The sequence below is a fragment of the Marmota marmota genome, unplaced genomic scaffold (assembly GCF_001458135.2).
Source record: "Marmota marmota marmota unplaced genomic scaffold, marMar, whole genome shotgun sequence".
Lineage (NCBI taxonomy): Eukaryota > Metazoa > Chordata > Mammalia > Rodentia > Sciuridae > Marmota > Marmota marmota.
Window position 1 is genome coordinate 3714703 of NW_026000153.1, and position 13368 is coordinate 3728070.

At 35.8% G+C, this 13368-nt stretch overlaps 1 protein-coding gene across 6 annotated transcripts in view; it reads right to left on the bottom strand.

Annotated features, from left to right (window-relative positions):
- Positions 1 to 13368, bottom strand: part of Skap2 (src kinase associated phosphoprotein 2) — an 84481-nt gene that overhangs the window by 42863 nt on the left and 28250 nt on the right. For all 6 annotated transcript variants that reach the window (XR_007341667.1, XR_007341666.1, XR_007341668.1 and 3 more), the window contains exons 3-4: positions 8291 to 8368; positions 2750 to 2862 (exon numbers count right to left, since the gene is read on the bottom strand). Coding sequence is in view for 2 of the 6 variants with exons in the window: in XM_048786375.1 (XP_048642332.1) it covers positions 2750 to 2862; positions 8291 to 8368 (191 nt within the window). In the remaining 4 variants the exon portion in view is untranslated. The remainder of the gene's footprint in view (positions 1 to 2749; positions 2863 to 8290; positions 8369 to 13368) is intronic.

Genomic DNA, 13368 nt, shown 5'->3' on the forward strand with positions numbered 1-13368 from the left:
TGATTGTGCACATTAGCTGCAATTACCTGCACCACTCATTCTGAGCCACTAGATGGTGTAAAAAAATAAATTAAAATGGCAAAATTTCATCATCACCATGAAATCTAAATAGAACTCTGAGTAGGATGCAACATTCTAGGCATATAATAATGCTAGCAATTTCTATACTAATTGTACTTAAAAAAAAAACCTATCAGTATATAACATGGGCCCTACTTTGATCTAGAAACAAGTCCTTTTGAGCAATTTTTGCCCTCTTCCACTAAAAGCTTGAGTTCTTAATTTATAATATCAAAGCATTTAAAATTGTAGTTCTAGTTTACATATTAAATGAATTTATGGTGTTAACTTATAGCCCATATTTCCACTTTGATAAAACTAGAAGGCCACACTAATAAAATCTTATTAGGGATTTTCTAAACATATACTCTATTCCAAAACAACCAGACTATTAATAGAGCAGACACCCATCAATGTTTCAGAATATGCTCAAATCTTAGCAGAGAGAGCCATGTGATCTTTTCACCATTACCAAGATTTAGCTGGTTGATTCTACTAGATCCATAGTTGGGTGACTATGGGTATTCAATCATTCAATTTATGGTGAGAATATGCTGCCGACAATGTCTTCTTTCTCAGCTCTTCTTTCAGAAACCAAAATGAGCCCCAGTTGAAATACCTACCTCTAGAAGACCACAGTGAAATGATGATGGTGGAATTTTAAGCCTTATAAATCTGATAGCACAAGGTTTTTTGATCAGCTCTTTCCCAAACGATAGCATTTAAAATTTTAGATGGAAATAAACACTTCCCATGAGCTGGACCACCCTTAACTACTTCTCTGATCAGGATTCACAAATAAAACTACACTCACTACAAAACAGATTTGGGAGAACAGGAACTAAGGACCCCAACATCCTGGAAGTATAAACACAACATCCCGGAAGTATAAAAATTAAAAGTATGGTTATACTTTTAATTTCACATTAACAGAAAATGATTTTCTGAGGCAATGGTAGAAATAAAGTAAGCCTATGGGAACTCTGCTTGTTTATCCTAGGAGTTAGTACTCTGTCCAGGCTTTTGGGATAATGATAACATGATTCCTAAAGGTTTTAAGAGTAGATCTACACCGGCTTTATAAGTTTCTTATCTGCAAAAGGAATGTAATGGCCATATGGCATGCTCCCCTATAATCTGAAATTTCAAATGGAATGTAATCAACCTTTTAATTTTAGACACAATTGCAGCCAAATCAGTTAAAGAAATTGTGCGAGATAAGTAAATTCAGAAGAGTCTAAGAAAGTTTCTTGACAGGAACTAAAACTAATCTGTTTGATTTCTATATTAAATAACTGACTAAAAAAGCAGGACAATTAAATGCTCAATAACTGGCTTAATCAAGAGTTGTAATGTGCATGTGGCTTTCCATAGCTTCTAAGAACTGAAAGCATCTTTCTGGAAACACTGAGAGAGGTGACAAGCCTTAGCTTTGTGCACCTTAACTAGTGGTTCACACAACTGTCTGTATTTACTTACTACTAAATATTTCTTGCTCCCACAACCTACAAATGCTTATATCTTATTCTTTTTGTATTCCTGGTGCCTAGAAAGGATCCTAGTATATTATAGGTACTTTGTGATGGTTTCAAATTAAATGAAGTGGGGAGATAGGGACGGAAAGAAAGAGAACAGGAAAAAGCACAAGTTCATGTACTGGCTCTGGCACTTTCTCGACCAAAGTTCCCTTATCTGTAAAACCAACAACAGATGATCTAACAATCCATGATTGTATGTATGATGATTATAGGGACCAGTCATCTAGTATTAAAACTCAGTGTGGCCTGGTTTTCAAATTCCCTTTGCATCTAACATGTCACATTATCTCTCTGAGAAGTCCAAATATTTCTCTCATCAAGAAATTACATTAAACTCGTAGACTTATGATTTATTTAACATTTCCCAACTTATATTTAAATTGTTTCCACTTATCATTTGTTTCTAAAACAGCCTCACAAAGTAGACAGACAGAGATTTTTTTAAAGTCCCTATACTATAGAATGGGAAATTAAAAAATGAAAATGAAGAGAGCACACACCTCACACTGCTCAGAAATATAACCTTGATTTTACATCTGACAGATCCTGAATAATCCAGTTTAGAAGCAGAGACAAAGATTCTTGTACATTTAAAGATGAGTTCACAGCAATGTACTCTGCCACTATGTTTACAAATATAGTATGTTAAACTTAAGAAAAAAATTTACCTAAACCTGTCTGAATAGAAAAGCATTGCTTTTAAATTGTCGGAACACCCAATGTATTTACATAAAGATGAAAAACTTGTTCTATAAACACAGTGTTTCCAGTAGTGAATGGCAGACAAAATCAGAATAAGCACACAGAAGAATAAAAAGGAAGAGGAAAGAAAAACATAATAAATAACCTAATACCTTCCAATGTTAACTTTCACATAAGCACATTGTTCTGGAGAAGGCAGTGGGTGGATGGAAGCCAAAGGCTAAAGTGATAGGTAAACACACTGTTAAGTTGAATCCTGTTATCTGATTGTGTTTAAAATTTGATTATATTTCACTTGACAAAATAATTAATTATTGTGAACTCCCAATTGTTAACTAGGACCTAGAAGAATTCCAATTGGCATTTTTCCCTCATGTTGTAAATCCAAATGCATATAAATCGAGCTGCGTATTTCCCCTTTACAGTTGTCATTTGGGGTAACTTCTTACCTTGCTAAGAATGTAAATCACATCACCACGCTTAAATGACAACTCATCAGAAAGTGCTCCTGTACAGTCCCACAGACCCTGGTAAAAATTAGCGTAATCAGTGCTTTTATCACCTAGGAAAAAGAAAGTAAGAGAGTATAAACCAACAGAAATTAAAAGTCCACCCCGACCACCAAAACAGTCTTAAAAAATTCTGTCCTGAGTCAAAGAAACATTTTTATACACACACACACACAAGAATCCTCCTTTTTATTACTATCATCTAATTAAGATCATTTTCAAAAAGTTCAGATTTTTAATGTCCTTTATCCTTTTTCTGCCTTTCATTTAAAACCTGTGGTGACAGCATGTTCTCACCAACACATCACCTACAAGTTGCTTCCTGCTTACTTTATATGATTAACCTAAGCCCATCCACAATGTGTTTGGAAGAGAGTGTGCCATACTTCATAATGAGCAATACCCATGGTGATGGGACAAACACGTGGTGAAATAACCATGTCACAGCATTTGGGATATTTTAACAACCACAACAAAAGAGCTAATGCAATCAAAACTAGGGATCCAATTTTATTTTTTTTAAATCCTAAAATCTAAAGCTGCAAATAATATAAGCGTAATTACAGCTCTTTTCCTTGGGGATATTTGTACCCAAAGCCTCTCAAAGTTGTCTTAAAACATTTCAGCAACTTTGAAACTGCCAAAGCTAAAGCTGCATTTTTCACCAGATTTTTGTCAGCCCCAGTTTAAGACATTAGGCTCTGAATAAACATGCAACATACACTGGAGTTATCAGCTCATCCTTCTACTAGCATAAGCACAATGGATGTGATGTGCTCAAACTGCCATACAGACCATTAACTGATTGATTATTTAGCGCTCTCCGCTCTGTAATACCACAATAAACCGGGTAATAAATGCTTTGTCACTGATACAATGTGGGTCTCCTGAAACACAGCACAGAGTTAAATACACTGGATGCTTTTGTTACACTGAGAACTGCTTCCTGTTTTTAATTTCATGATAATTGAGTTTTGATGAGTTAATGCAAAAAGAATGCAAGTAATATCAATAAGATGTCCATGTATTCACTAGCCAGGCAGAACACATACGTGCTGACAACCGCCATCATTGGAATGTCGTCTTTGGATTCTGAGGGGACAACTGTGGAGACACATGCTGGATCTGGGTTGTCATCTTAGTTTTGTTCTATGGCTCTCAAACAGCAGGCTTCTGGCAATTCCTATACAACTAGTCACATTAGCATGCCATTAGGGTGCTCATCCTATTAGATGTGGTTTCTGATTTATACAAAGTGTTAACTTTATTTGAAAAATTTAAAATCGTTTACTATCTTAAAAATTACTAAAACCAAAAAAGAGGGTATGAATAACATGGAGTTGGAATATTTATAGGATGTCACTCTTCATTTATATAGGAAGAAAATAAACAAGGACTAGAAAAATATACAACCTAGCAAAACCCCCCTAGTAAATGTCTTTCCCATTTTCTAAGAATTCCAAGCTAGAGAGGGACAATGGGAGGAGGGAGGGAAAGAGGAAGGCAGACAGAGAGAGACAGGCACCTTATTGGCTTTTCCACACTAGTATTTGAGCACTCATCACTGATACCAGCAGGGATGTATACAAGCCTGGGAATCCAACCAAGAACTAACAATGCTTGTGGCCACCCTTCATTACATTTCCCCCCCAAAGCATATATTAAGTAAATTCTATCAATGGACACTAGAGGGCACTCCGACTGGCCAGATCTCTCCAAATATTGTCCATTTCTTTCTTTTTAAGAAAAAAAAAATCACTTAATAATAAAGTGACTGATTTCCTTTAAAAACCACTTATTTAGACAAATAGAGATTTAGAAGTTGAAACATTCTAGTCAGATTAAATCAACTGCTAAATGGGTCAAATGTTGCGCCCTTTGCAGTCCGTCAGTGTCAGTTGAAAAGTCAAGGAATTAGAGCAAAGAGGGGAATGACATCATTTCACATGCAAGGCCCTCCCCCACAGCAACTGGCTGGGAGGTAAAAGGATCTAAATAACTGGTTTCCCCACTCAAGGCTCCAGTGTGTTCCCCAGGCTGCTCAGTCTTAGGCTTGGTCCAAAAAGGTGGAAGAAACAAAACTTTGGCTAAAAGCTAGAGGAGAGGTTTTTGGCTTAGCTGTGACGTCCCAATGGGTCCCTCAGCTGTCCAGACTGCTCTTCCCTTTTTCGGATTCGCTCATGATAGTTTCTTCATTTAACAGATTTTCAAGAGGGGGTGGGGAAGAAAGAAAGAAAAGAAAAGTGTATGGTGATTTCTAACACATAATCCTTATCACTTTGGGGTCTCTCTTCCCCTCGATGCACTTGGCGAAACTCCCATTAACACTAATGGGAGTTACAGGAGCAGGCAAGGGGAAGAGAGACCCCCACCGTGTGCAAGATGCATCTCTCCCTAGATGTGCATCATGAGCATTTCATTAAACCTCACTGCTGTAAAGAGGCGATGGAGCCAGCGATTTGGCAATACTAGGGAAAAGATGCATTTTCAACTGTGCTTTCTATAATCTTTTTTTTTTTTTTTTTTTTTGCTTTCTATAATCTTGATGATGATGTTACCCAAAGACCAACCTCATTTCTGTGTCCCATATGTGAGCTCTGCTAAAGAATAATCTGTTTATGTCACACATACATACGATTTACTATCCTATCTGCTTCAGCATGCAATACGAATTATAAAGTAGAAATATCACAGCTAAGCGAGTATATGTTTTTTAGTCTCTTTCTCCTCAGGAAAATAATGTTCAAATTCTTGATATGAAATATGGACATAAAAATTATAAATTATCCGGTTTTGGAAAACAGCAACCTCCTCTAGTTTACTTTTTAAATTTTTGATTGTGCTTAAATATCCATGGATAAAAATTAAGTATAAATGTAGTACAAAAAGCACAGTACTTCACAAAAGTTAACATCGTTCACCCTCACAATGAAAAATCCCATGTAAGATGTATTTTTATAGAATAGAACATAATGTGATAAACACACATTCTAAAATACAAGTTAATTCTGTTCAGTTGTTTTTACTACATGGATTAATTTTTTTATGCTACTCACATCATGATCTATATTGTCAAAATTACAAAGGAAAAAAAAATCACCTTATTATGTTTCTTATCCTGAGAGGTATGGATGATTAAAAGAGAAAGTAAGAAACAAAAAATAAATTAGCCAGCTTGTGAAGGATTTAAACAATGTACTTGCTTCTGCTTTTAAAAACATACATAAACAGACCATTGGGCAAAGATAACAGAACTGTTATGAATTGTTTGTATAAACTAAACATGTAAACATTGGAGATACTTCTGCACAGATGACAAGATTTTAAAAACATGATGACAATGGATGAAAAATAGCATAATAAGATAATGAAGAATCTCTCCCTGGTTGTTATAGGTTTGAAAACTATTTTAGAAATAATTTACAGCGTTTTTTAAAAAAAGAAGCAAATGGGATTGTGTGTGTGTGTGTGTGTGTGTGTGTGTGTTGTGTATATAAACCTGAACACGAAGGAACTTGAAAAAATATAAGATCATCTTTGTGTTTACTTATATATTTTACATTAGACCAGTCTTTTTTTTTTCCCAAGAAAATCAGTCAATGTGAAAAATATATAACATTCTTGAGTAAGGTTAGAAGTTCATGTCATGTGATGCTCAGCAAGATAGTAATACCCTTGTCAACTCACTGCTCTGCATGGCAAACAAGCTTCTAGTCTTTGACAGCCTAGGGATGAGCAAAGGTCACTGCTATGCAAAAGCATTAAAACTGTTGCTTGAAAAGAATTTCATGTCACTAAAGATAAGAATTATTGCAGTACTTTATAGCTATGGCATGTAAAGCTAGTTCTACTTATTGCATTCCTTTGAGCAAAATGTAATTTTTTTTCTACCTTTGAAGGCAAAAAATGGGGAGATGGTTATTTTTAAGGGTGTTTCTTTTTAATTTTTTGAAAATGGCATTTTTGAGAAATCCAATTGCTTTAAGCCAAAATATTTGTATCTGTGTAAAGGGTATCTATCTATATGTGTCTACCTTCTATTCCTGTATTGATATTTAAAAGAAAGAAAACTACATGCTTTTGGCAGAAGCCTCACGATCCATAACCCAAAACATATATACTTAAGTTACTATTGAATATAGTCCTCAAGGTTTCACTAAGCCTCTGTGTTTTATAGCTGTATTTTACAGGACGGGAGTGTTCACATCTAATGACTATGTCCTTGCTTCCTTTCTGAAAAAAGCAAACCAAAAGCTTTTGCAGCAACCTGCTCCTGCCTTCCTGTCCAGGTCCGGAATCAGGCCTCTGTTTCCTTTCCACATGTCACAGTAGGAAGGCCTCTGGAAAGCTACTTCCTGAACATACACTTCTTGTCCACCCTCCTCTGACAGCTTGAAAGAGTGATGTATGGACATATCAGAGAGGGGAAGGTGACCCCAGCTCCAGCTCTTTGCAGGACCGAGGGATGATAGGGCAGACCTTGCCCCAGCTGACATGTGGCTATGAAGAGGTGTAAAGTCCTGATAAGAAGGCAGTTCTTCTCTTCTTTCCATGTAAAATAATTGCTGGTTTATCAAAACTAACCTCATGCTTGCACTACAGATATGGTTTATCTCTTGCTATTTGGAAATAACAACAAGCAAGAAAAGTGGTTCGTATCATGTGATTCCGTATACAGCGTGTGCAGTTATTTTTCTAGCCTCAGTCATAATTAGTACCTGGGGCCATGTGCCAAGTGGAAATGGATAAGGGGAACATCCTTCCTAGTCTTCCAGGCCAACAGTGTCCTTTTCCAATTTTTAAGCTGCTGTCACTGGACTCTGGCATTTCTTACCCAATTCATTTGCTTTCTGTGCTAATCATATGCAATGAAGATATGCATGGCCAACATTTAAACAGGCTGCAGATCAATTAGCGGTCTTAAGTTTATCTGATTTTTATCAAAGAAGACAGAGCTGTGGGTCGATTGTCAGAGCCTGTGTCAAGTTGACCTTTTCAGAGATGTCTACATTGCCAGTCCCCTGGGCAACTTGTTGTCCCCTGTTAGTCTCTGAATGGCAGAAGTCTGTTCTGCTCAAGCACAAAGTATACACAGATGTCTATATTACATTCTTATAGGTTTGACAGCAACTGCATGTTGTATCTATAAACTGTCCTTTAGCAGTGACACTTCCTCAATGATGATAAGCTAATTTATGCAACTAAATCTCCTTTGTGCAGAAATGAAAGCTAATTGAGTCATTACAAAGTAATTCAGGAAGGAATACCTTGTATAAATTGGCTTACTTTATAAATCCTTCTCAAGTGGTTTTCATGCATCCTAAATGGGACTAAGCAGCTTATCAGCGGTAAGATATCCAGACCAAACAAGCCAACTTCTGGGAGCTGTGTAAATGTCTTTAGAGTAGTGAGAAAGTGGCTTAAAAAAATTAAAAACAAATTTTAAAAAAAAGCTTTGCCAGGAAGCTGCACAATCATTACCTGAGGTGTGATGCACACTTTCCTGACTCATCTTCCTTTGTTCTTCCATTTTCACAGAAGCGTTGTCCTCTTCCTCCTCTGTAAAAAAAACCAACAGCACACTGAAGGGGTTCCTCTGGGATAACCACACAGAACTCACCCCACTGTTAGGGCAAAACGAAAGTTCATAACACGTAACTATTATTGTTAAAAGAAATGAAACCACTCAAGATTCATATTCCTCTGTCGATAATCTAACAAGGTATAAATAAACTGCCAGCTATTTCTCAATAGCAGATTTACTGAGGTTTCCCACATTGGCTTGACAAAATTTAAGATATATACTAATACACTGCACATTTTGTTTTAAATACTAATAGAAATTCATCTGGAGCCATCTTAAATCCAATAAAATAACATTCAGCATTATACTGACAAGCTACATTATACTGTGTGACAGAAATATTACTGATAAAATCATCGTTCCTAAAATATCAATATAGCAAGGAGAAAATGCATGATATACAATACATGTAGCCTGTAAGGCATCTATTGAGTAGCAGACACTTTCATATGTTTTCTGGCTTAATCTACACAGGACGATACCAGAAGGGTCCTCATCTTTCCAACTAATTCTCCCCAAATTATATCGAGCACCTACCATATGTTATATACTATGGGAGATAAGATTTTATAGATAAATAGTTTTTAAATCCTCCTTCTACAGATGAGTAAATTGAGATTCAAACAGTGATGTAACTTCTAAAGTTTGTTATTCAAACTTAAGGTCGGGATTCTAAAGTCCATGTTCTATATCCTACCTATAATCAGTGCTGTAGTCTATACTCTTTCCACATTGTCCATCACATTCCTTCCTTCCTTCCTTTTCTCTATCAATAATCTAACACTAAACAACAGAATCGAATTATTCAGAACCAAAGCATTACTTCAAACATATTCAAAATAGTCAATTCTTTTATATTAAAAATATATCTATTACATTACCACTTTCCCCATCTAAGGATTTACACATAACTTAGAAATACTTAGGACAGGACTTAGGAATAAATGGCATGCCAGAGAAAAACTGGATTCATAAAAAATCATAATTTCAAGAAAAATCCAAAACTTTAAGGAAAAATATGCAATATACATAATATAGTTAGCATGTCTATTAAATAAACCAAATTTCTATAAACTGCCAATCAGTTTATAGAAATGAGTTTATAGAGATCAATTGTTCAATTTTCACTGAGTATTAACTAGCAGTAAAGAGGGGCATTTGCTGAGGAGACAAGGGTAATAAACTCCCGCCCTCAGGAAGCTGACCTGTCAAGGGGACAGAAGACAGGATATAAATGAAAGTGGGCTAAAGGAACCTAAACCTGACAAATAGTACACACCAGCACTGAAGAGGTGCAGAGGAGAAACCTCCAAACTGGGGAATGCCAAGAAGGCCTGTGGGGTAGAGAGAATTTAAATAAGGAGAGACGAAAAGAAGGCTATTTCCACACCCAGAGAAAGCCATGAACTTAAAAGAACAAGGCACACTCACATTCAGTGACTAAATAATGTGGGAATGAAGGAGAGCACACAATGGGAGGAGATGCTACTGGTTTGGACTAGTTATTGAGGGTCCCTGAATACCTAGTTAAAAGACTTTGGACTACGATTTGGTGGGTAGTGAGAACCCTAGAAGGTTCTGGAGCAGACACGGGCCAGGACTGAAACTCTGCTTCAGAAATGATCATTTGAGCTCATTGTGTCAGCCTGGAGGAGCGGGGGCGGGGTGGGGCAGGGGGAGCATCTAGATAAAGGGGAAGGAAGTCCTGAACTGCAGAGGCAGAAGAGAAAAAAATCAGAAGGAGATGGTTTCGAGAGGTAGAGGAACCAGAATCGATAAGCTTTGTGCCTTCCTGCCTGAGTGTGGAGGACAGGCAGAAAATAGAACAACTGTGGATGACTTGGGCTCTGAGCTAAGCTGACTGAGTTTCGGGACATGTCATTCCTAAAAAGAGAAGAGCCAAGACAATCTGCTGTGGTGGGGGAACACAGCAGTTTGTTTTTGACAGGAGGGATTTAACGTGCAAGGGCAACTGTAACGTGTGGTAGAGAAGTCAGGACTGCAGATGTATACTTAGGCGTCTCCTGGAGAGTTTAAGTGGTGATGAATCAAAATCACATTTAAATCAAGTTTGAGAGTTACTGTGCTTACAAGACAAATAAAACTGTTTTGAGTTTATGTAATTCAATTCAAACAAAATAATAAAAGCTCCAATACAAGAAACAGATGGAAATATTTGGTGCTTTACCCATATTGTTGAACCTAACGGTGGCAATTTAATATGGTATTTTTCTCTTTAAGAACAGTTACCTCACTTATGCCAAATCTCAAACACTAGTTGTCACAAATGGTTTAATAGGCTACTTTCACATAAACTTTAAAAGTAGAAGGGACATTTACAGTCGGTCCAACCTACTCACTTTACAGATAGTTTATTTTTTAAAAGGTGAAGTAGAAAGTTCTACTTACTTTTTACACTTTCTTTATCCCTAGCACTCACTCCCTTTCCAGTCTGGTCAAAAATCCAATAATAAGAATAAATATAAAAAGAGGTAAGGACATTTGCCCTTAGACAAAAGCTATAACTGCAACAATATAGTAAACAATATTCTCCAAATATCAGAAAGTCAGCTCCAAATATCAGAAAAATTAATTATAACAATTAAAGAAGAAAGCTCTGTTGCTTGAAAAAGTTAGCAATGAATTTGTTTAAAATATCATTACAAATTTATTTTTACTAAAATTTAAGCAATTAGGGCTGGCGTTGTGGCTCAGGGGTAGGGCGCTTGCCTAGTATGTGTGAGGCACTGGGTTTGATTCTCAGTACTGCATATAAGTAAGTGAATAAAATAAAGCTCCATCAAATATAAATTTTTTTAAATTTAAGAAATTATAATGTATGCTAAAGATTGTATTATTGGTGTCAGAGAGCTCTGTCCCTAAGAAATATATTCCTAAATTATCAGCATGATATTAATAATATTTACTTAAGCATCAATATTCATTGTAAAATATCCAAGCTGAAGTTCATTTGAGATGTTCTTTAATAAGCAGCATTTTAGAGCATAAGGTGCAGACTAAAAACATTTCCTTTTCCCATGTCAAACCTAGTAATTATACCTTTTCAGCAAAAGTATTCTGCATTTCATACATCATTTTTTCTTAATAATATTCAAACAACTCATTTTATCTTGGGCTAACAATATAAGCAGCTTCCAGATAAAATACAATAAAATCAAATTTGGTGTGTATTTTTAAATCTTGGGGGGAAAACTCATACTGAATCTCAACGAGAACCTAGCACAAAGGAGATGTTCACTAAATACTGAGTGAACCAATAAATTCAAAAGTCATGAAAATAAATCCTAACATATTCATTTATCAGCAGAGCAAAGCTCCTCAAGCCACTAAAAAAATACGTACGAACAAATGACCAGAATTCTAGGCAATAATCACCTTCACAATGTGTTAGAAATATATACTCTCACATGTTGTTTCATTTAGGTTTATTGTTAAGCACATTTTATTTTGGTGTGGAGACACGATGTCATTATATAATACTAATTAATACCTCAAATAGTCAATGTTCATGGGTTAATATATTCCATTCAACATTTTAATAACAGTAAACAAAAACAGCTCAGCTATGCAGTAAAATCCATCAAACCACACAGATGGTTATAAGGTTTTCATTATGTGGTTTCCATAGCAATCATATTGCAAATCTGGAAGCTTCTTGCAAATAAGCAGCTTGTATTTACATGCCTCTCAGCTGCAGCACAAAACTCTTCAACATGTGAAGTTATTATTCCAATCACACATTGTTAGGAGAATCATCAAGAGAATTTTTGTGATCAGACAAGATGAAAATAACAGTAAAGTGAACTAAGTGCAGAAAATAATTCAAACATGGTAATGTATATACTAATCTGTGAGTAGTAGAAATGCTCTGGTAGTAATCAAAAGGTTTTAACATTACACCATGTAGAAAATATAGAACTTCCAAGAGCAATCAGGCCCTATAGAATCCTAAAGGATAAATGCAACCCACTTCTCTTTTTAATAGATACTTGGCCTTCTTTCTGGGTTTAGCAAAGGGAGGAAGCAAAACAGATAATTGAATTTTTCCAAATCTTTTTAGGAAAATCCATTTGAGAAAATGCTTACTGTGGGAAAAGTTAAGACCTTTCCCCCCCCTTTTAGATTAATCAATTTAATTTACAAATTGATCCAGTTCCATAACAGATGGATTATTACCCATAAGGATCACAGATCTGTCTAGCTATGCATTTTTTAACAAAATGGCTGTTCTGGCTTACTATTGTTCTTATTTTTAGGATAAATGAACAAAAAGAAGTGTGATAAGTAAATGACATGTTTAGGTGACACTGAGTGAGAAAAGCTGAGGACACTGTTAATATTAAGGCAGGATATGGATGAGCACTTCAAGAAGAGGAGGCAACCTAAGAAAACCTTTACCTTTCTCACAAACATCTTTAGAAAACAGCTTTACTGAGTTCCAACGTATTGTAAAAGACATAGATACAATAAGAAATCATGCTGTGAAATGAAGTTTGAGTTTAGATTACTACCTGCCCGGCCTTCATCTGATTATGCAATTACATATTTTTCTTAAGAATGATTAATATTTATTACTTAAAATATCATATTATCTGCACTTATATTCATTATATAACAACATCCCCATAACAATTCTATGAGATAGTAACAGGCACTTTTATCCTCATCGTTTTATGAATTCAAGAAATGAAATCTATAGAGCTTGAATAACTTGCCCAGGTTCACAGACTCAGAGTATGTGAGCCAGCATTTAAACCTCAGGCCTGTTACTAAGCCCTAACTCTGAGCCAAAGTGTATTTTCCCTAAAATGTTCAATTTAAGGGCTGGGAATGTAGCTCAGTAGAAGAGCACTTGCCTGTTATACATGAGGCCCTGTGTTTGATTCCCTAGCATTGCAAAAAGAGAGAGAGAGAGAGAGAGAGAGAGAGAGAGAGAGAGAGAGAGAGAGAGAGA